This window comes from Drosophila mojavensis, unplaced genomic scaffold, assembly GCF_018153725.1.
Source record: "Drosophila mojavensis isolate 15081-1352.22 unplaced genomic scaffold, ASM1815372v1 contig_36, whole genome shotgun sequence".
NCBI classification, from domain to species: domain Eukaryota; kingdom Metazoa; phylum Arthropoda; class Insecta; order Diptera; family Drosophilidae; genus Drosophila; species Drosophila mojavensis.
In genome coordinates, this window is record NW_025318858.1 from 13,653,631 (window position 1) to 13,677,644 (window position 24,014).

At 36.0% G+C, this 24,014-nt stretch overlaps 3 protein-coding genes across 7 annotated transcripts; 2 read left to right on the forward strand and 1 right to left on the reverse strand.

The window, feature by feature from the left end:
* Positions 1–1,200: 1,200 nt before the first annotated feature.
* LOC6576728 (profilin) lies at positions 1,201–11,967 on the reverse strand. 3 transcript variants are annotated; one of them, XM_015165328.3, is made up of 4 exons: positions 11,869–11,967; positions 10,287–10,597; positions 6,062–6,233; positions 1,201–3,195 (listed from the first exon to the last, which is right to left on the reverse strand). In XM_015165328.3, exons 2-4 carry the CDS (start codon positions 10,395–10,397, stop codon positions 3,098–3,100), a joined length of 381 nt encoding a protein of 126 aa, XP_015020814.1. In that variant the 5' UTR covers positions 10,398–10,597; positions 11,869–11,967; the 3' UTR covers positions 1,201–3,097. The 3 variants fall into 3 exon arrangements, with proteins under 3 accessions (XP_015020814.1, XP_015020815.1, XP_002002716.1); XM_015165329.3 differs by having other exon boundaries at positions 11,758–11,882; XM_002002680.4 differs by lacking the exon at positions 11,869–11,967 and adding an exon at positions 10,923–11,027.
* LOC6576729 (eukaryotic initiation factor 4A) lies at positions 10,000–17,275 on the forward strand. 3 transcript variants are annotated; one of them, XM_015165331.3, is made up of 5 exons: positions 10,000–10,016; positions 14,102–14,328; positions 15,555–16,168; positions 16,251–16,474; positions 16,546–17,275. In XM_015165331.3, coding segments are annotated over exons 1-5 (1,212 nt in total). In that variant the 5' UTR covers positions 10,000–10,014; the 3' UTR covers positions 16,691–17,275. The 3 variants fall into 3 exon arrangements, with proteins under 3 accessions (XP_015020817.1, XP_015020816.1, XP_002002717.2); XM_015165330.3 differs by lacking the exon at positions 10,000–10,016 and adding an exon at positions 12,515–12,618; XM_002002681.4 differs by lacking the exon at positions 10,000–10,016 and adding an exon at positions 13,660–13,821.
* A 559-nt stretch (positions 17,276–17,834) lies between these two features.
* Positions 17,835–22,365, forward strand: LOC6576730 (sphingolipid delta(4)-desaturase DES1). The gene is made up of 2 exons (XM_002002682.4): positions 17,835–18,424; positions 21,139–22,365. Exons 1-2 carry the CDS (start codon positions 18,027–18,029, stop codon positions 21,704–21,706), a joined length of 966 nt encoding a protein of 321 aa, XP_002002718.1. The 5' UTR covers positions 17,835–18,026; the 3' UTR covers positions 21,707–22,365.
* The last annotated feature ends 1,649 nt before the right edge of the window (positions 22,366–24,014 follow it).

Genomic DNA, 24,014 nt, shown 5'->3' on the forward strand with positions numbered 1-24,014 from the left:
TTGCTCGATTTTGCTCACGCTGCATTACAATTACTTGAATAAATTAACAAAAATTATAGAAATCAAAATGTAAAAATATGAAATGGGACAATTATTATTCAGATTTGTATATATGTATTGTATATATATATTTAACATTTTTTTTGTGTTACTTTGCCGTTAGAGCTATAAAACCTAAGAAAAAACGACATGCACGAGTCACAAATTGCTATGGGTAAGAAGAAATAAATAATAATAATAAAAGTTTGACCCAGTCACACTCTCAAAGATAGCTAATGATATGCCTTGATTAATTGTGCAATCGATAAAAAAAAACTTGATTTTCACTCAACAAAAAAAGAAAGAAGAAATTCATTCAAAAGCGAAAGTGGCAAAAAAAAAAAAAAAAAAAAAAAAGGAAAGATGTGCGAAGATTTTCGCTCTGGTGTATACACGAATTTCTAATTTGGGTCAATGTTGTGGGCCACGAAGACTAAAAAAAAAAAGCAAGTAAGAATATTGCAATCGGGCATTACCGACGACAGCTTACTCATTAACGACCCAAACGCTGGTAATTCCTTAGTATATGGGCTATATCATATTGTGGTTATTTCCAAGTATCTGATACAGGAAAATGTATTTTCCGATTTGCTATGCCCTTAGTTAGCGGATCGATAAGATCTTGTTTGTATAATTCTAGGGTATGCCCTATTATACGTTCCAACCTAGCAACCTAGAATAACGTCGCAATGAATTGCCGACAGACGGACGGAGAGCAAAGTGGACAGTGCACAAAATCAATATACCCATTTCACTTTCGTTAATGAGTATATAAAAAAAACGAAAGAAATATGCTGAAAATGTCAATTGCTGAGGCGCAAAGCAGCTGCTGTGAGAAAATGGACATAAAAACGAGAAAATATAAATATATTTATAAATGTGCGAAAATATTCCTATATATATTTGCATATTATTTCTGCAAAATAATTGCGCAATTACGTCAGACATTGAGCTTAAAAATAAGTTTATGAATTTTACAGCAAATCAGAAAAGGAACACAAAGACAAAGAGAACCGTTGCTCAATATATAGTAGCTTACCAATTTCTTTCCACTGATAGCGGAAAGTTCATTGAACTATCGATTCGCAATCTGTGGCACGAAGCCCCAACAACCAAGTCAATGGCCCGTTATTTCTTTACATTACAAAAAAACACACATAATTATCATTTTTATGAGTAGGACTTTTGCCATGCTCTGTTTTTTATTTCAATAGTATTAAAGTATCGTATTATATATGGTTTTTCATTTCCTTTTTTTTTTTAATTTCATATTATGTATTTAATATTTATGCATTCATGGGTTTCTTTTTAATTTTGATGAAATTTTGACGCTTTATGGAGAAAAAGAAATGTTGGAAAATGTTGGGACTTTTGTTTAACTAACATAAAAAGCCATTTATTTATGTATGATTTAAGTAATTTGTAAATTTTTTGTTTTTGTTTAGTTTTCTTTTTTTTTCGTATATTTGATTTGATTTACTTTTCGTTATTACTTGCATGCATGTAAATGTATGTGTGTATCTGTGTTTGTGAATGACAAAATTGAATTGCCCAATTCTTGTCATTCTTCTTCTTCTTGTCTACTCAGCAAAGATCCTGTAAAGCGCGGGCATTCAAATCAACGGCTGGCGGCAGTAGGCGGACAGTGTTGCACAGCGTTCGAAATGCGCGTCATTTGCCGTATATCGTTTATCGATAAGTGTGTATGATGTCTTAGCGTTTTTTTTTTTTTTTTTTTTTATGAATATTGCAAAATTACGAACATGAAAAGCGCATACAGAAAGAGAGAGCAAATGGCGCAAGTGACCAAATATATAGGTATTTGTATGTATGTTCATTTATATGTATGCATGTATGTATGTATCTATATATGTATGGCTAGATGAGACGGTTTGGAAAACGGATAAATGTGTGCGTGTTGTTGGTGTTCGCTTGGAATCTGCTTCTCCTTCGACTTCGTCTTCGTCTTTATATTCTTCTACTCCTTCACTAAAACACCCCAATGATGAGCATAGATTTTAAATATGGCTAAAAGAATGTGTATATATTCTTTTCTAGTTTTAGTTTAGTTCTCACTTTGTTTATTTGCTTTTTCAAATATTACACAAATATTCTGAAAGTTCTCTGGTATAAAAAATTGCCTAGCTCACTGCGCGGCTGTTTATTTTCGATTTTTTTTTCTTTTGCATGTGTATGTATCTTCCCTGCCACATAAAAATAGAGCTTCATGGTTCTCCAAATAGTTTACATATATAAATATACATATACATATACTTATATATCAATTATATTGGTTAGTATTTACCTGTTGTGTGTGTTCGCTGCTGCTTGACTTATCATTCTTTCTCTTTTCCATATTCTGTTTGGGTTTCACAATACCCTTCCCTCTCCCATTCCTAGCTCTATCTCTCTCTCACTCACTCTCAATTAGTCTCTGCGTATGTTTTTTAGATCGGTGTATATATATTTGTGTACTAAACTGCTGTACAAAAAAAGTATTCAAAAATTTGCCTGCGTTGCTTTGCGTTTGTTGCTTCTTCTTCATCCTCTAGTTCTTCGTCTTATTATTTTTGTGTTGCTTACAAAATGCTTTCCAATACGTTTTTCTTTTAGCTTATGTTGAGTTTAAGATTTTGTTTCGTTTTTGTTTTTTGTATATTTTTTTTTATTATTATTATTTTTATCGTATGAACCAAAAAATGTTTAAATATAATAATGCAGAAATTTATAATTTTGTTGTAGGTGTTTTGTGGGCAATTAAGATGTTGATGCTGTGGATGGTTTATAAACACTCTTTGACATTGTTCTTAAATTGTTATTTTAAGTTTCAGATCTGTTTGACCACAATTACCTCAAAAAATATATATTTTCTTGGCATTTCTCATAAAATTTAAATATTAATAATTACTTTTATCTTCTTTTAGTTATTTAGTTCATATTACGGTTTTTCTTAGCGAATTTGTTGTTGTGTTTTTGTTGCTGTTGTTGTTGTTGTTGGTGTGTGTTTTGATGGTGTTGAATTCTTGTTGCTTTTATAATTTTTGTATTCAGTTATTTTCTAGTACCCGCAAGTAATCAGATAATCTCCAAGTTTCTCCACCACAGAAGCGGCCTGCTGGGGTTGCACAGGATCCTCGTAGATGGAAACAATGACGGCTGCAAGAGAGGAAGAGCAAAACAAAGAATTGTATAAAATTATTAGATATAGATATATAGTATTTATATATATATATATATATATGGAAGACCTGGCATCTACACTAGACCCCAATAATGCTATCGGCAGCACAATGCGTTATTAACCCTGGCCAAAGATGCCAATGAACATTCTATACTCAACACATCCAATCTAATCATTAGTAGAAATCTCTTTAGCTATTTCAACATGGCTACATAATTCCACACACACACTCAGAGAAAGAGGCATACGCATACACACTCACACTAACATCTTCAGCTGCTTATCCGGTTGACAATACAGCACACAGAGAAACGAATGAAATAGAGAAAGCAAACGGCATCAAGCAGCAATAGAGAAACAAGAACTAACTGTATTTAACACATCAGCAGCAAGAAAATTATGAATAAAACGCTCAATAAAAGAGCGTGGAGAGCAAACAGAGAGAGGAGCGAGGGAGCGAAAGACTGTGGACCAGGTGAAAACCGGACAGACCGGCCACAACACAATATTGAATGACAATTCTACCAGGCTGCCAAACAGTCGGCAGCTTACATTGAAATACTGATGAAATGTAAACGAATCGCGCCTCAAGTCGAAGTCAAGTGGATGCTTGTGGCTGTTGTCTGGCTGTCTGCCAGTGTGGCCTACCCGGCTTACTACATTAATCAATTGTGCAGCAAATTGTTGTTAACCCAATTGATTGACGCTTCGAGCAAATCAAATCAAAGCCAACCAAATTTCCAACTGGGGTCAATAAACCAAAAGTTAAGTGTCATGTCGCGGACGAAGAAGAGAGCAAGCATTTATGTACAAGCATAGACAGACACACACACTGACATCCACTCACACGCGCACATGTGCGCACTTGTAGTGTCCTCCCTGCCCAACTGGCTGGCAACACCCACTCACCAGAGGGGCAGCGGCAGAGGACGCACAATAATGGCAATCGATAACTGATGATTGCGCGATATAAATGCTGTTAATGTGCCTGCCTTGTTTGTCTGATAGCGAACAGAATGCTAATATTACATTTCATTTCATATTTAATTACACAAATTTTGCGCCGCATGCCTTGAAATATTTCAAGCGTACTACAACTACTTGCTGTTATATTAAACAAGCATGCATATCAAGTTGTATTACAGTTTAAACGCGCTGTTATACGCGCATTTTAATTGCTATAAACAAACACACGCACACAGAGAAACACTGCTAATGCGATGGCCATTTGAGCAGCGTGTAATTTGCGGTAAATGCAGTACCAGGTAATTTAATCGATATTAAGCTGTGCGCTATCAGCGCAAGTGCTAAGCAACAAAGCCCAGCCTCGAAGAGCTCAAATTTAATGCCAAATAAAGTCAAAGCAAGTGGCCAAAGAGCCTAATCCAGGCGCCAACACATACACACACCAACACACATACTAGCTGCCCGCTAGGTCAACACAAGCGAGACAGGCAGAAAAAGAATGAGAGAGCAGCGACCAGTTTGCCATTTTATGCCTATTTTTTATTTTTTTTTTGCCTATTTCCATTTTATGCCTTTTTTTGTTTGCCTATTTCCATTTATATGCTACTTGCTCGCTTTGCTGCTGCTTTTGCGGCTTATTCTGTGCAACATTTGCACTTGAAATGGATTATGGCAATAACCTTGAGCTTTGTAGCGGCTGCTGCAGCGGGCAGCGGCCAGCAACGCCGCGCAACAGTTGCCGCAAAAAAAGATAGATGTATATGTACACGCATACACACAGATAGAAATTAACACATATATCAAACTAGACAAATATGGAAGACGACGTCGGCAAACAAGCTGCAAAACAAATTTAGTTTCATGGCACTCACACACACAGGCACACACACATGATCACATATTATTAGACAGCTGCTTTCTAGAGTTTTCACGACCAAAACAAAACAAATATATATATTTACTTTATTGCACAAGGTGTAAAGCACAACATAAAAAAAAATAATAATAATAATGATATTAAATATATTTTTTAAATGATAAAAAAAACTTTATTTTTTAAACGACAATAATACAAACAAAATAATTTCAAACTTGACTGAAAAACGAAACGTAACCGCAGTTGATTTTGCCTGTTTTTATATATCACAGGAGGTGCCACCAGTTGACCGGAAAAATGGAGCAACAAACTGCAGCGGCACGTAATGATTGCCTATAATTTACAGCTCGTTACGTTCATTGTTGTTGTTGTTACGTGGCACACTATGGAACCACATTAACTGCACATTTTCCACACATGTAAATCGTCGACTCTGTTGCCGCTCTGCTGCTCTGCTCTGCTCTGGGTGTTATTTGTTTTTCACTTGCACTTGCACTTCGTTCATCATTCAAATGCATAGGAAATATAAATATCCAACAACGTAAATGTTAAATGTTTATCAACATTCTTAGAGCTTTAGGCTACTCTGAAAGTCGCAAAGTCGAAACACTTATCTTGAGATTAAATGCTTTGCACCTCTATACATTATTCATACACACAAAGTATTGCAAGGAATAAATAATATGAAAAGAAAAAAACAAAGCTGATAACAATAACAGTTCATGTTAACGTTTCTGATACATTCTCCAACTTAAAAATCCTAAAAAAGTACCTCATATACTCAACAGGAAGTATGAAAAATAGAATCCAATTTATCTATTCATATTTTTAAAAAAAATCCTTTTAAAATACTGCTTATACCTAACAGTAAACAAATATACTACCAAAAATAATTTCCTTAAATAAAAGTACCACACATACTCAACAGCAAACATATCAACAAATCTCTCCAGACAGTTGGCAGCTCTGGCTTGATTTGATTTTCATTTTTCACTCACCTTGTGTCGTCTTCATGCAGTGCACACCGCTTCTGCCCAGTTTTGCGCGCACCACGCGATCTGTGCCTGAGAGATAAATGTACCGTTGGCCGGCTAATGTCACACCGTTGCTGGTAAGCAGGTCTTGTTGATCAAAGCCGCTTATCAATTTGGCCAGCTCCTCCTTTGTGACCTGCACAGAAATAAAAACAAAAACAAAAGGTTAAATTTGAATTCAGATTAGTATAAGCAAAAAATAATATAAATATACATATGTATGCCATTACAAGAGGCATGCGGCACGCACACGTGCCATAAATATTCTAAATTTATGCATCCTGCGTTGTTGTGTCCTTACAAAGAAACACAGTATCACAGAGAATGAGTCGTGCGTCAGCTTAAAACACATTCATTTTACAATCAGCAACAGCCCACTCAAATAGGCTAAAGCCTACTAGGAGGGAGCGAGAGAGCGCAAACAAAAACCCACCACTGCCTACATTCACCACCCATGAAATGAAGATGACGACGGCGACCAAGACGTATACCAGCTCATTAACAAAATGCGAAACACGCCGCTGCTGCAGCAACAGCAACACCACGGACGACAACAACAAGAAGTAAGGAACGGCTGACCGTTTGCCTTGATTTTGTAGTTGTAATAAGCAAAAACTAGTTTGCCAACACTTCCCCACAGGGCGGAGTTGCCACTTTGCCCCACGCAAAATTTGTATTAACATTATTTGCAGGACAAAATAGTTTGCAATAAGGGGGCATATTGTCCTCTCCCGCTCTTCACGATACCAAGCGCCACGAAAGTTCGCGAATAAAATTAATAGATTTCAATAGATACGATATGATTAATAATTAGTCATTTGTTAAGTTGTTGTTGCGGCACATGCGGCCAATATGTTAATGACACTCGAGGGGAGAATGAGAGAGACCAAAAGAGAGAATTTTGCCAAAAAAAAAAAAAGAAAAAAAACTTTCCAGAAGTTTCCAATGTGAGCGTAAACGTTTGAGTGTATTCGTATGTGTGCGAGTGTGTGATGGAGTGAATTAGAGACAAAGAGCGAAAGAGAGATAGCTCAGTTCATAAAGCCGGTTTTGCAAACAAAGCTGTAGGTATGCCAAAAATGTTCAATAAATTAATCAAAATCACTCAATTACTTTCAGAAATGCACGCAAATAGACAAGGCATTGACCACAAAAACAACAATTACAGCGAATGATTTTTTCTGCTGTCTAGCCACAACAAAAAGGGAAATAAATTACTTTTTTTTTAAAGTGCAATAAAAAAAAAAAAGTTACATATATTCATATATATATTTTTGTACTTATAAAGCAGCCGGTTTTTATGGCACGCTCCATCTGTGTGTATATTTCACGAAACTGAAAACCAAAGTATAATACGTAAAGAAACGTTATTGATAAGAGTCAAGAACTTTTGGCTCGAAAATCGCTCACAGACACAAGCAAGCACACAAACATACAAATACATATATGCACATTTATAAAAAAAAAAAATAATAATAATAATAATAATAATAAAAACAATCTGGTAATGCCAAACAGCAGCTGATACTAATTCAAATAAATTACTAAAAAATTTTGCGATGAATCACGATTACAAAAATGTATAACAAACCAAACAAATTGAGGTACAAATATAGGTAACTCAGCTAGGCGAACATAGTAACTGCGAAAGCAATAAGCCACAAATTAAATAAAAATAAATAACCGTACAAGTAAAGCACCGACAAAGGCAAAAAAAAAAAAAGTCAAATACATAACATCGAACGGAGGCCAAACCACAAAATGAAAGTGAGATTCATGGATGTACGCGAAAGCCGTGTGAAGAATTGCAAACACAACAAATGGCCAAAAAAAAAACGAAGGTTGTAGCTGCTGTTGACGTTGAATCGTCGATGATGATGATGGCAACTAAAATATTTATACTAAAAAAAAAACAAAGTATCACTTTTACCCGAGGCTTAAGAAATTATATTTACTTTTTTTTTTAACAATTAATTCATTCGTGCAGAAGCAGCAAATTTTGAGTAGTTCATTTAGTTCACATTTAGTTCAATCTTTTTAGAGTATGTAAATTTTGCACATAAATTATTCAAATCGATGAAAGAATTATCGATATTATTCGCAAAAAGAAACTGATATATTACAAAACACATGCAGGGGAGTGTCCCACGGCCCCACCCCTGGGCAAAGACGGACAAGAATGGAACAGAAAATTAAAAAAAAAAATCAAGCATGAATGGGGGGCGCAACAGACGCACAAACAAAGGACAAAGTATGAGGAGTCAGCAGGAAGTTGCACAAACTCACTCACTCACACACACACCCATCCAGTCATACACATATAAAGTAAATGCGAAAACGTGGCTCGCATATAAAATATGTTGTAGACGCTGATGACGCGGCACTGTGGCCGCTGCGTTTTTTTCGAGATACATTTCTTCTTTCGTTTCACTTCCAATCAAGTCGAAACTTGCGCGTTTAGTTTTTTTTTTCCATTATTTTAGTGATAAAAAATATTTTTTTTTTTTTTTTTTGCCTGCAGAGGAAACAAAGATAATAAACACACACATGTGCATATCAATCTATTGAGTGAAGTGCTTTGTGTACATGTGTGTTTGTGTGTGTATGTTGATAAGAGCAAATAAGGCCGGTTAGTAATTTTATGATATGCGTCGAGCGGTGAGCCGCGTAAAAGGGCAATGTCTCTCTCTATTTCACTCTCTCTCCGAGCCTCTCTCTATTTATACTTCATCTGAGCTCAGTAAGAAAGAGTGCGCGCAGGGGAAAAACAACGCAGCGCTATCACATCAGTGTTGAAAAGTGCACAAATACTCGAGCTGGGTGCCGGTGGCCAACCCGCTATGAAAAATTACTCAGGCACATACACACATCCCTAATAATATACATATATGTATTTATATTCGCAGACAAAGACAGCGCGCTCAGTGCAAGCAAACACCTTTCATCAAATGCACGAATCATCTTTGGCTCAACGCTCAATTGAATGACTAATCCACCTGAGCAGATGACTCACAAATTAATCGAAATTTGTGCTTCTGATAATGCAAAGCAACCCAGCCCAAAACCAAGCTGTCCAGATGTGCCTAATTGCGCTATAAATAATTAACTTCTCTGACAGCATCTCGGCTAGTTTCTTATCAGCCAGTTTGATAGCTACTGCCCAACAGTTTTACAGTCACTAAGGATGTTTTTTTGTTTTTCTTTTGTTTGTTCAGTTTTTGCATTTGTATATGTGGGTGACTGAGACAGACGGTTGAGAGGCTGAAGCTGAGCAGTGGAGAGCTGCGCAATCGGCTGTATTGGTGACAGCTGAAGAGAGGCGAGAGAAAGAGAGAGCAATTGAAAGAGAGCGCTCTTCCAGGGGGTGCACACCCATAGAGGGTGGGAGTTGCTTTATCAAACGAAATAAAAGTATAAATGGCGGACGGCCCAGTGAAAAGTATTGAAAACCCAAAAGGAAACTGAAAACATGTTAAATATACTAAAATTAATAGAAATTATTGAAATAATACTTTAAAATATTTTGTAATGCCTGTAAAAATTCATCTGGTATGCTGTTGATTTTGTGTTAATATTATTTCTTTTTTTTAGATAGACTTTGCATACCTGAAATTTGAAGTCTTAAAAATTAAACAAGCCAAGTTTTGACATTTGACAAATTTATCAATTTCCAAGTATGCCAATATTATACTAAATTTGTAATGTTTTTGGAATTGCTAAAATTGATCAAAATAAAATTTTACATTTGAAGAGTTTGTTAATTTAATGGCAATAATATAAGAAATTTGGAATGTGTGTCCGCTGCTGAAATTAATTTCATTTGGAGCAATTAAAGGAAAGGTCCTCCTCGGGTATATACTTTTGGCTAACACTATTGTGCTCTCTTTGTGTGAGTTGGTGCTGCTGCAGCTCTGCATATGTACGTATATGTGACCAATTCAAGAAAAAGTCCGCCTGGGGTATACACTTTTGCCTAACACTATTGTTGCTCTCTTTGTGTGAGTGGGAGCTGTTGCTGTGCATGTATATATATATAAATATGTGTGTGTGAGGATACACTGGTTCTGCTGGTCACACCCTTGAACTTGGTAAAGAAAAGTTTCAGTGTCGAAAAGCCGACTCCAAAGACAAAGTTATGTTCAGGGCAAGATTTGTGAACTGAATGGTATTAACGGTTAACAGTACTTACCTCAAAGCCGTTAGACTGCGCCCAAATGTTGCCATCGTGTCCGGCAATGCACGCCTTGTTAACGCACTGCGAGGCCAAAAGTTGGTTATCGACATAATCTTGCCAGCTCATGATTGTAGTTTGTTGTTGTATTTGTTGTTGTGGTTGTTAAAAACTATTAAATATAGGGTATTATGTATTTGTTGTATTTTACACACGCGCGTTTGTTGCTGTTGTTGTTATACACTATTCACGCCACTAAGAAATTTAGTTAAGCGAGAGCGAGAAAATCGTCGTTTTCTACGTAATTTGTTTAAGGAAACTTATTTAAACTGCAATGAGAGAGGGTAGAAAATAGATAGATATAAGGTGAAATTAACGATAATTTGGCGATTTTAAACTTTACTCCTTTGGATAAAAATGTGAAATTTTGCAATTTTTTTTTTTTTTTTTGGTTTGTGCGTCGCATCAGTCGATTTTTAATGGGAGACTCGAAAAGCAGTGCATACTTCTTTCTTTTCTTTCTTATATATATATATATATATATTTTTTTTTTAATTTGCTGTTTCTTCAAAAAAAGCGCACACACACTAGCACATCCAACGAGAGATAGCACACACACACACAAACACACTCTGAACAGAGGGTAAAACGTACGTAGCAGCAGCAGCAGCCCCAACACGTCCGACTTGCACAGAATGACAAAAACGATTGAATGCAAAATGTTGTTTAGTGGCTCCAAGCATGGAAAATTGAGAAGAAAAAAACACTCAGAGCGCGCGTGAGTCACAGCTGCCGCCGCCGACGCTTGGCACTCGGCGCTCACCCACCGATTCTTCACTCGGTGAGTGCAATGCCAATAACTGTGCGCTGGAGTTTGTGTGCGAGTGAAATGGCATATATGGCCGTTATAAATCGCCGGTCGCGCAATGCAAATGAGTGAGTGAGAGCAGGCGATGACTCAACAGTCTCAAGTCTCCTTGCCTGTTTCTAAGAGAGTATATATATATGCGTCTGTATGTGTATATATGTGTGTTATGAATCGGCCTTTTCTGGCGCAGCTTGAGTGTTTTTCTGGCCGGTCGAGTAGACGACGATGGTCAATCATAAATTAAAAATAGATTTTAAAAATTTTTAAATGTAGATTTCTTTGTATATATACGAACAATTTTTATATTTATCTATATCTTCTGAAAAGTCAACTCAACAAAGACCCCATCGAAAATAAAACAAAATCGCAAGGCCAGGCACCAATTTTGGACGATAAAGACTTAATACTTGCAATGGCAGCAAGACACCGACCGGCTGCTTAACTTTTTCATTTCTTTTTTGCACACTTTTATATACATACACCAATATATGTGTGTATATACATATGCGCACAGCCAACGCCGTCGGCGAATACACGCATATGCGAGAGTGTATGCGTGTGAGTGAGTCGGCCTTTCAATTGAAACTTGACATTTAATTGAAACTACGCCTTGCTGCTTACATTGTTGTTGTTACTATGACTGCTGGACACACAAACATGGATTAAAATGTGCACACATTAAGCAATTTTTAGTTAATACGCTTAATTTGTTAAAATTCAAAGCTAACTCACACTTTTCACACGCTGTGCGATGCGGCGATGAAATTATACTGACTTTAGGCAACTAAAACATCGATAATATAGGTAAATCGATTTTTTTTTTATCGCGATTGTACTACACGGCGAATTTATATTCGATACATATAGTATAGTATTGTTAAAAAACAACAGGATTATTTTGTAAAATAAGTTAATTGCTTCTGAAATTCTACTCATATTATAACAGTGTTAGTTTATATTATTCACATCAAAATTATTTTAACTATATATTTATAAATACCAAATGCTCCAATGGAAAAATACTGTAGTTCGATAGTAGTAGGATCGATATATAAGTAAAAATGTTCTCAAAATGTTTTTTGATAATTTTATCAGTAATAAATTCTTTATATTAAAGGAGTCGGGATAGAAAAAATTGGATTTAGTTAATTTCATATGAATTGTTTTTCATCGAATGGCGGCACGAATGACATGATGTTTGCTTATCGATTGCTGTTGATAGTTTTATACTTAATCTTTTCAAATATTTCATAAAATATGCAATATATATTAAGAAAAAGAAATACAAGAATTTTAAAATGAGCACGCCCTTTGTAGTCTATGTAAAATCGTGTGGAAGAATTCGATAGTTGAAGCTTGATATATCGATAACTGGTATGCTTTCCTTACATCACTAAAAGTTTTGCAAGATGGAGCCTCTTTTGCTTGGTTTTAACAATCAGCAGCACGTGTATAAAAAGTGCCAAAAAGTAATCAGAAAATGTTAGTATTATTTAACGATTTAATTCATAATACGTGAAATACAATTAACCAAGGCAGTTTGCAAAATTTTGCTGACAAAATTAAGCCAGTTTAAGTGAGCAATAGTACTAAAAACTACATTTGAAAATTTAACCCAAAATGTGAAATACAAATCAAAAAGAATTTTTACACGACGACGGCGGACGTTGCGGCACGAGTGACTGGCATTGACGAAGAGAGAGAGAGAGAGCGAGAATACGAACAAGAGAGAATTCAGTGGTTGTTGATGGTGTGTGTTGGGTCAAAGATATATACTTATATATGTATTTTCTTTTGGAATGATACATGTTTAATAAATAACAAAGAAAATACAGCACCTACTGAGTTTCATGCGAGGTCAAATGAGTTTATTGGTTTGCAAAAAATAAGTTCGTCTGGATCGCAGCAACAATGAAATCATTGCAATAAAATACATTTCGCTCACTCCCTCTCTCTCTCACACGCACGCAATCTGACACATACTTTGACTCATAGGCACTGACTGGACATTAAAATGGACAATGACTACCTATAGCGATCCAATGCCAACGCTGCTATCGCCAACTATTTATTCATATCTAACACAAATATCTGTAGAATATACATATATTTGAATAATGCGGGGAATTCACAGAATCTTGGGGCTCTGCTGATTTACTCTCTGCTCTTCTCAACCTCACCCTCTACGCAATCATTCGCTCTTGCAAGTGGTTGAAACGCACGCCTTAAAATTGCCTGTTGGCTTACTATTTTCTTACCAGCTTCAATGTTTAGTACTTTTTTTTTTGCCTAACTTATGCTACTATTTCCCAAGTACAACGCACATGCAACACTGCAGTTAAGAGTTGATAGCTTTCTACTGCTCTGACGCACACACACTCACATGAACTGAGCAACCACTGACATTGACACATCTAGTGTACTCTTTCGCACACACACACTCGACAGACGCTGCTCAAAAGGCCGCCTAGCGGTCGTTAAAACTCACACTGGCATTCGCTCGCAATCGTGAAAATACCGCAGAGCAGCACGCACAACAAAACACGTTTGTGTGCACTCTGTAGAAAAAATTTTCGTTACAAATTTTTTGACACAACTATTACAGAAATTGTTTAACTGAACGGTGCTAAAGCCGTCGAAATTCAGTATACAAATTTAACTAGTCAATTTTTTATTGTTGATAATGTAAGTGTTATTACTTCCGCCGCCACCGTTGACGCTGCTGCTGGGCCAGCTCGCCTGCTTTGCCTGCTGCCTGCTGGCCAAACGCCGCTGTCACCACCGACCTGTCTTTGTCGTCGTTTTTGCTACCTTGGTTGCCAAGCGCAGATTCGCCATAACCAAAAAAAAAAAACGAAAAAAGCGTAGCAAAGAAAATTTCTAATTTTTCTGCATTACTGACATCATTTTGTGTTTTCTTTTTTTATGTTCTCTTCTCATTTTATTTTCGTTTGTCTTTCCATAGGGATGATCGAAGTGAAATACCTCAAGATGGTCCCGCTGGTATGGACCCTGAGGGCGTCATCGAGTCGACCTGGCATGAAGTCTACGATAATTTCGATGACATGAACTTGCGCGAGGAGCTGCTGCGCGGCATCTATGGCTATGGTTTCGAGAAGCCATCGGCAATTCAACAGCGCGCTATCATTCCTTGCGTGAAGGGTCGCGATGTCATTGCCCAGGCCCAATCGGGTGAGTTATTCATATAGCAAACAAAAAATGAAAACAAATTTTTGCTTTAATGTGAAAGTGTAGAAATTTTTTTTTTTGATTTTCTGATATGAGGGCGCAGCGTGCAGCAGCAGCAACGTATGACGACGATAACGGTGACTCAGCTGTCTACTGCAACATCAGCTTGTGCTCGCTCTCTCGTTTGAAACTCTCACTAATACATATGCACTTTCCCTACTCTTATGCTCTCCCAGTCTACGGCTGAGCGCTTGCGCGCCACTTTTGCGATCGTCTTTGCCGCGTTTTTATGTTTTCTAGAACGGCGTTGCTCATAATCAACACAAAAAAAAAAAACATATATATGTATATGTGTACATATGTACATATATGCAAGCATATGTTAGCCAAAAACGCAATTAATTTCGAGTATCTTCTACATAGATCAAGCCAGAGTTTTGCAGTGAAAGCGTTTTAAACTGATTTATTTACGTAGCTGGCGATTTTATGTAGTTCTTATTTTTGTTTTGAATGCTTATTTTAAAAAGAGTTCAAGTATATGTAAAACAAGCTCAAAAACCGAAGTACAAAAATTATATTTAGTTAAAAATTGTTAATTTTCATTTTTTAACTTGACCACGAATCCCAAAAGTTAGAAATATCTTATATTTGTTTATGTCGATCGAGAAAATTAGAAACAATAAACAAAAGTTGAGATTAATTATGTAATATATTATGAAATATCAGATTTTTATTTTTCTTGTTAAAGCTTGTTTTATGTGCACTAAGTTATGTAGCACAATTATGAAAGATTGGATACTTGGAGGGCAAAGTTATTCAGTTCTTGGGTTTGTTTCTATATCATATTTTAAAAAGAGTATAAATATAGACATAAAGAAAAATCACTACAAAGCAAAATCATATAACAAATTAATCTTTACCTGAAAATCTTTTTGTTTGGCAATTTGCGTTGCATAATATATTATAAAGATAAATATTCCTCTAGTCTGTCGTCTTTTTGAGTGTAGAATTCACTGAATTATGTAACTTATGAAAGATCTTGTGTTAATAAACAATGCCAAAACATCTCAACTTTCTGTTCAGCTAAAGATTATACAATGATGCCATTTAAACAACAATATATATTATAGATTCTATAATATTATAAATTCTTATCTTTACTAGTTTTGTATGATTTGTATTCTTCACTAAATATTAAAACTTGTATTTTTGTTTGCTATCGCTTGTAGGTACTGGCAAGACTGCCACCTTCTCGATTGCCATACTTCAGCAAATCGACACGTCCATTCGCGAATGCCAAGCTTTGATCTTGGCACCCACTCGCGAGTTGGCCACCCAAATTCAGCGTGTGGTTATGGCACTTGGAGAGTACATGAAGGTGCATTCGCATGCCTGCATTGGCGGCACCAATGTGCGCGAGGATGCTCGCATTTTGGAATCCGGCTGCCATGTGGTGGTTGGCACACCCGGTCGTGTCTATGACATGATCAATCGCAAGGTGTTGCGCACGCAGTACATCAAGTTGTTCGTGCTGGATGAGGCCGATGAGATGTTGTCGCGCGGCTTCAAGGATCAAATCCAGGATGTGTTCAAGATGCTGCCACCAGATGTGCAAGTGATCTTGCTCTCAGCCACCATGCCACCCGATGTGCTCGAAGTGAGCCGTTGCTTTATGCGTGAGCCAGTTAGCATTCTTGTGAAGAAGGAGGAGTTGACCCTTGAGGGTATCAAGCAGTTCTACGTGAACGTTAAGCAGGAGAACTGGAAGTTGGGCACATTGTGCGATCTGTACGATACGCTGTCCATTACCCAGTCGGTTATCTTCTGTAATACCCGTCGCAAGGTAAGCACACCTGATGCCTCACGCTTTGGCGCAGTTATTGACTTGATTTCTAATTCATTTCAATATCCATCATACCCATCAGGTCGATCAACTCACCCAGGAAATGACTAGCCACAACTTTACCGTGTCGGCCATGCATGGTGACATGGAGCAACGCGATCGTGAGGTTATCATGAAACAATTCCGTTCGGGCTCTTCCCGTGTTCTGATTACCACTGATTTATTGGCGCGTGGTATTGATGTGCAGCAGGTATCGTTGGTCATTAACTACGATCTGCCCTCGAATCGCGAGAACTATATTCATAGGTAAATTAAATATATCCATTAAAATCCATCTGATCACCTATCTAAATCCACAAATTTCTGTTCAATTTCAGAATCGGTCGCGGTGGTCGTTTCGGTCGTAAGGGTGTTGCGATCAACTTCATTACTGATGATGATCGACGAATCCTGAAGGATATTGAACAATTCTATCACACTACTATTGAGGAAATGCCTGCTAATATTGCCGATTTGATTTAAATATTTTGTTGAGCAAAAAAAATTAAGAAAATTAATACAAAATAAAACAAGAAAAAGTGAGTGAGCTCTTCTACAGCAAGGAGTTGCGAGAAAAGTGCGCAAAATATATTAAAAACAAAAAACAAAAATAATAAGAACTTGAGAATTAAAATTAAATATTTATTTAAACAAGAATACAAACAGCAGGAGTAACAACAACAACAGCTGCATCGGCAAGGCGACAACAAGAGAATCAACATCCAACAATCAAATCCTATCAGCAACAACAACAAGAACATCCGCTGGCTGGCGCTTTGCTCTAATCCTCAATAAATTCCTAAACCAACCAACCAAACCAACAGAAGTAGAACAGCTGTAACATCAGATATTTAAACACTGCGTCGTCAACAAGCAACAAACAACAGCAACAGCAAGTCTAAACTATATAAACGCTAAAACTGGGATAGAAAACAACCACAACAACAACTCGAGGACAACATCTTTCGATATTTTTGTGTGTGCAGCAGCATCAACAACAACAGCAACATTGTTTTAGCCTTTTCTAGAACTATTGATAAAATATATTAAAAAACAATATAAAAAATATATGTACACAATTTTATGTTTAAATAGATTACAGACAGGCTAAAAATAATAACAGCAGCTGATCAATCAGCCAAGTGACATCACAGTCATCCACCCACACATACACAGACACACATATGTACACGCCACGACACAGAGCTGAAAACAAGAACATGCGACAATTACAAGAGAAAGTCTGTGCATATCAACAGCACATTAGCAAAAGCTTCATCAGTTTATTGAGCATAGTTTTAAAGAAATTATTTGAAATACAAGATTTACAAAATGTACTACTACAGAAAACAATTATAAATTATTGTATAAACTGGCTAACAAAAATGGCAGCTGCTGTGTGTACTTAATTTTGCTTTCGGCAGGTAAAAATATGTGCAGAGCGACGGCAATTGAAATTTAACACTTGTGTGTTTTCAAAGGCACCGAATTTTTAGTTGTCTGATTGCAGTGGGTTGGCAGCGCTGTCAGCAAATTGAATTCTGTTATCGATAAATTTCGAAAAGCATTTATGTGATGTTTAGCAACACTAATTTGTATGCAGGTGTCTGCTCTGAATTGTTTCTAGTGTGGCTTCATTTACAGTTCTCAGTTTGCGAACGTCGCGTTGCCGCCGCTGCTGTTAAACGGAAAATATTACACATATATATCAGTCGATAATGACAATCAGCTTGAATTAAGTTGACATTAAACACGACAATAACAGCTAATCGACATAGCGCAACAGCAGGAATTACTAAATCCATAACTCAAAATTAAAATGGGACAAAAAGTGTCGCGCAATGATTTCGAATGGGTTTATACGGAAGAGCCGCATGCTTCGCGTCGCAAAATTATACTCGAGAAATATCCGCAAATCAAGAAACTCTTTGGCCACGATCCCAACTTTAAATGGATAGCCGGCGCGATGGTACTGACCCAAATTCTGGCCCTGTTCATTGTCAAGGACCTGTCGTGGCCGTGGCTCCTAGCATTAGCCTATTGCTTTGGCGGCATTCTGAATCATTCGCTAATGCTGGCCGTGCACGAAATATCCCACAATTTGGCATTTGGCCACAGCCGGCCCATGCACAATCGAATTTTTGGCTTCTTTTGCAATTTGCCTATAGGACTGCCCATGAGCATTTCGTTCAAAAAATATCACTTGGAGCATCATCGGTAAGCTGGAACGACGACTGTTGATTTGATGACGTTATGTGTACATGTATATACATATATACAGACACAGACTCATGCGCTCTGTGCGCTATGTGCCGGCTGTCTCCTATACATATATGTATATATAGGAAATTAAAATCTCTGCTCATATGTATTTGTTTTTGGGGCGTCGCCTTTAGAAGATTGCCCACACACAAACTAGACCGGCAGGGGCGTTTTGCAACACTACCAAAAACAATAAAAATTTCCCTTCCCATTCACGCTCTCCCTTTTTCTTTCTCTTTCTCTTGCTCAATAGCTAATCAGCTAGTTTAAGTATAGGTTCAGGGAAATAGCTGTAATAATACTATGCAAAGTGTTTGAAATTATATTTCCCTTCAAAACAGCGACATTTGTGAGTCAACAGCAAATACAATCTAATTGAAGGGGATTCGCGTATATGCCGATATGCACGTTAATAATTGCGATAAGATTTGAAAGTTTATATGGTTTAAGTATTTTATGCATATCAGAAGCTACGTAATTGAATAACGTTTCCAATTGGTCACGTACCCAGTCACACTTTATTATTTATTTATTTGTTTGTTTATATGCTTGGAACTCAAGTGGAAAAGTTTGTGTTTGCTTCGTACCCGCATCTGAGTCATTCGCTGTGCTGTGTTTGGTTTTGGTGTGCAATTTATGCCGGCACTTCGGCAAGCCGGTCAAACGCCAATTCATCGACAATGCAGTAATTGATTTATTTGCCAAGCACTTCAGAAATATAAAAATTCTTTTTCTTGTCTATATAATCAGACTACATTCTACTTTTTTTTATAGAATCTACTTTGAAGGTCGCCTTATCTGCTATAAACTTAAATCTTAAGTACATATTTCCATAATTCTTCACTGTTAAGTTACAGAGGAATTGCCTTATATGATTATGTTAACTCTTTGAAAACTTTTCATTTGATATTTCTCTGTTATTAACATTTTGATGTAAAACCATAAATTATTTAACGGACATTTGAATTTTATGAACATCAAATCAAAAATATTATTTATTATTTTTAATGACTAAGCTGTTTTTAAAATTGATTTTTTTTTTAACACCGCTAATCTGACCATTGTCCAGCTCATAATTCACATACGTTGAATTTTTTTTTATACCCTGAACCCATTGAAAATGGGCAATCAGGGTATAATGGTTTTGTGAAAAAGTATGTGACGGGCAGAAGGAGGCGTGGCAGACCCCATAAGAGAATAATCGAAAAATTAATTTCACTTTTTCAGCCTAATTTGAACCCTTTTAGACCTAGAGACTTCAGATTTACTGTGTATATAGAGTTGATCGATACAAAGATTTTGTAATTTACAGATTTTGGATACCACGCCCCCAATTTGTAAAAAGCGCATTTCAAGTACTAGAGACTTGTGCTTTGGAATGTACACACATATTAAGCATATGATTATGCTCTGAAGTTTCATTAAGATTGTATGTCTACAAATGATATGATTCAACAATTAAATTATCATAATATTGCCCACACTGCAGTGCACTGCAGCGCAGCCCAAGCACAGTCGCAGCTAACTGCGCAGTCAGCAGAGCTCGTGATTATACGTGCGTTTGTATGCATAAAAGAATTGCAGAATGAGTAGAATATCAGCTTAGAGGGTTCAGGGTATCCCCTAGTCGAGCAGTCTCGACTAGAGCTTTCTTACTTGTTTTATTCTTTGATAACCCCAAATTGAGTCACATGGCGAATCATAGTGGCTCACGTACGTCTGGCAGCCAGGTGTTAATAATTAGTGGGTCGCGTTTATCTAATCTATTAGTTACTTGAATGCCTTGTTTATGGCCCTACATCCCACTGATAAAGCAAGAAACTAGAAATCTAGCTTTAAAGCAAACATTTTTCAGTGAATCCAAGACATATTTCATATTCTATGCTATTCTAGTACTATAAGATTTCTTACAACTTCCTGGAAAAAGCAACCACTTGAGTCTTCACAATTTTCGGAATTCTAATGGGTTCATTTAATAATACTAATGACATACATAATTGAAAGATAGTACTTCATATAAAGTTGTTACCATGCGCCGTAGTTTCCCCACATCAATCATAATTAGAACGTCAATTTTCAATTGTTTTACGCGTTGTTTAAGAGACAGCAACTGACTGATTTATATAATACATTTTAGATAAATTCTAGATAGAAAGCTAAGAGATTATCAAAAACATGTTTATAAAACGTACATAAAGTATATAAAGATAGCCAAAAATATGTTCGTTAAATAATTATTCGAGATTACAGATCAAATTTGAGACAAGGCTAAAAAAAACGTAAATGTAGTAAAATTTGTAGTATTTTATATCCAATGAAGAAGTAAAAAAATTATCTTAATTATTTTAATTCAGGAAAACAGCCCTATTTATTTTAGTTCAGGATTCAATTGCTTCTAGACATGAAACCGATGCATTAAAGAATTACAAGACAGACTTAGAGTGCTCTAGGAAGAATATGAATATGTATAATATAAATATATGAATACTTCTGAAATTAAAATAAGTTTGAATACTTATTCAACCTCTTCTTAAATTGGTTTAAAGATCAATACAATTTGTAATCAATCCAAAGACCGTTACTTTAATTTATATCAAATTGAACTTCTAAATAAAATTGTTATGTATAATCCCACTAATCTTCAATCCCAACTCTTAATTCACTTACAGTTATCAAGGTGATGAAGTGATTGATACGGATATACCCACATTGCTGGAGGCGCGACTATTCGATACAACGTTTGGAAAATTTTTGTGGGTCTGCCTGCAGCCGTTCTTCTACATATTCCGTCCGTTGGTGGTGAACCCGAAACCGCCGACACGTCTGGAGATAGTTAATACGATCATACAGCTGACATTCAATGCGGCTGTGGTTTATTTCATCGGTTGGAAGGCGATGGCATATCTGCTGCTTGGCTCGATATTGGCCATGGGCTTGCATCCGGTGGCCGGGCACTTCATATCGGAGCACTATATGTTTGCTAAGGGCTTTGAGACATACTCATATTACGGTCCACTCAATTGGATCACCTTCAATGTGGGCTATCACAATGAGCATCACGATTTTCCGTCAGTACCCGGCTCACGGCTGCCGGAGGTGAAACGCATCGCCAAGGAGTTCTACGAGACGATGCCACAGCACACCAGCTGGACGCGTGTGCTTTACGATTTCGTGATGGATCCGGCTGTGGGCCCATATGCGCGCGTCAAGCGACGTCAGCGCGGATTGGCATCCTAGGGTGAAACTTGGCGAGGGGCCCACCCAATTCGTATTGGCGAATGTTGCAATGATTTTACTAGCGGTTTCCTGGCATTATGTAATCTCAGTGTTTAGCTTTAAAACTAAGTAGATATTTTATTTGATTTCTCTTCTCAGAGGGCAAGCAAGTGCAAGCGCAACTACCACTAAATATGCCTGCCAAATCCTAGATTTTTGTATAACTGATTTATGGCTAAAAACTAGAAGAAGTGAAGCATTGATTGTTAAGCGCTATTATTAAACTATTATTGTTACCTCGGCACACAACTGCAAACGAAGGCATGTTAAAAATTATTGATAATTGTAAATCTTGTCCAGCTATATGCAAATATATATATATATATGAATATGTATGTATTGCAAAGCAGAAGAAGATTAATATGTTGTAGTGCTTTAGTATTTTCTAAATATGTATATTTATAAACTAATGCCGAATGTTGCAGCACACAGTACCAACTATTTTTGATAGCCTCTTGTTAATAATATCAAAAGAACAAAAGCCAAATACAAACCTAACTAATGTAAACTCAACTGCACGCGGCATTAGACATTATATATACATATATACATTTAATAACGATTGTGTACTATACTCGTATGCGTAATAAACCAAAAGAGAGCATGTAATTTTCTGAAAATGTGTTTTGTTCAACTTCATTTTTTTTTCCACTGGCAATTATATGTACATTCGAATTTATCTGATTATATATTCGTGTCATGTGAAACATGCAACGCGAATTGCCGTTTTCCCTGATTGACTTTCAATTTGAAAACTGATTATCGAGCACGACAAACAAATGATAAGCACATGATTCTATATAACATTCCCAGCCGCATCGACCTTGTCTTCGTCAGCGAATGTATAATGGGTATAGAGCGGCTTTGATTGACCATTTCTAATCGATTTATAAACTTAATGAGAAATGATAAAAAAACGCAAATAAATGAAACTTACCAAATGCCATTTGATTGACTCTAAAAACAATTTGTGACGATATCAAATGGATGGTTCAATTAAGGCTAAATGGCATATGGGCCTTCGGATGTGAATACTCTGTAAAAAACATTTTATTTTGATTCTCAGTGGGGTCTCAAATATTTATTTATTACTTATTTATTTGTTGTTCATTATTGCTTTGTGTGAATGAAAAGAGGGGAAAAAAGTTAATCTAGAACTTCCTGCGTTTACTAGATAATATATTTAATTAGTTTTCATTTTAATAATGAACTTTAAAAAGGGGTATTCCGACATTGACATTGATTTGTCTGATTATCTGGGTGTATAGAAATTTATTTTATTTATAATTTTTTTTTCATTTTTTATGAAAAATAAGTAAATTAAAACTTCCTATAGAAATCAATAAATCTAAATTTATTATTCCCTTTTATTTAGCTAGAAATTCCGATAGAAATATTCTGTTAATTTTGAATATTTCATTTGCCTTACGATAAGTTTTACGTTTTAAAATTGAAATTCGTAATTCGTTAAGTATGTTTTGAGTCATCCACTTAAACCAGAATCTAGTTTAAAGTGGGTTCCATTCTAATTTATATAATATATACTCATAAATCATATAACTGCTATAGTCAAGCAATCTCTTATTTATTATCAACGAAAATGCAGAATGACTTTACGAATTTATTTATATATCTATATTTATATGATTAACTTAATTAATTTAAAATTCTATGAAGATATAAAACAAGAGATTTCAATGGAAATAGATCAAAAGCCGAAATTATCATAGTCAAATAGTGAACTTGTCTTCTATCTATAAAAGATAAAGCTATATAGAAATTGCTATTAAGAATCATATTTCCATTGCGAATGAAAGCAATTTATCTATTAAAAATTTAAAAAAAAAAAACACATTTAAAACTATTTACAAAACTCCAATGAACCCAATATTATATTCTTCCTTATTGGCCTTATTGCAAATTAGACTAGATTACACTTCCCCTGATTGGTCTAATCTAAGGAAGAAATTTATGCTTACGTATATGGACGCCATAAAACAAATATGAAATGAGTCAAAATTTAATCCATTAAATGATGTGAAGTGAGTCAACTATGAGTCACCACAAAGTAGATATTGTGTATATTGTCTACATTGAATATTATAAGATTTAATCCAATATTGAGTTCCCAGTTAGTTTGGCTCTGAAGAAATTCCCAGTATTTTGCCATTAGCCAACACTACAAGGAAAAGTCTGTTACTTTAAACATTGCGTTTAACTTGTACAAGTTAATCTCCATGGAAACCAGTGAACAACATTTGCTCATGAC

Bases quoted from the DNA above. Each gene is read 5' to 3' on its own strand.
- LOC6576730 (XM_002002682.4), top strand. From the start codon at position 18,027: ATGGGACAAAAAGTGTCGCGCAATGATTTCGAATGGGTTTATACGGAA. The intron at 18,425-21,138 runs GTAAGCTGGAAC...ATTCACTTACAG, and splicing joins TATCACTTGGAGCATCATCG to TTATCAAGGTGATGAAGTGA.
- LOC6576728 (XM_015165328.3), bottom strand. From the start codon at position 10,397: ATGAGCTGGCAAGATTATGTCGATAACCAACTTTTGGCCTCGCAGTGC. The intron at 6,234-10,286 runs GTAAGTACTGTT...ATTTCTGTGCAG, and splicing joins CGCAGTCTAACGGCTTTGAG to GTCACAAAGGAGGAGCTGGC. The intron at 3,196-6,061 runs GTGAGTGAAAAA...CCTCTCTTGCAG, and splicing joins CTGCATGAAGACGACACAAG to CCGTCATTGTTTCCATCTAC.
- LOC6576729 (XM_015165331.3), top strand. The intron at 14,329-15,554 runs GTGAGTTATTCA...TATCGCTTGTAG, and splicing joins CATTGCCCAGGCCCAATCGG to GTACTGGCAAGACTGCCACC. The intron at 16,169-16,250 runs GTAAGCACACCT...CATACCCATCAG, and splicing joins TCTGTAATACCCGTCGCAAG to GTCGATCAACTCACCCAGGA.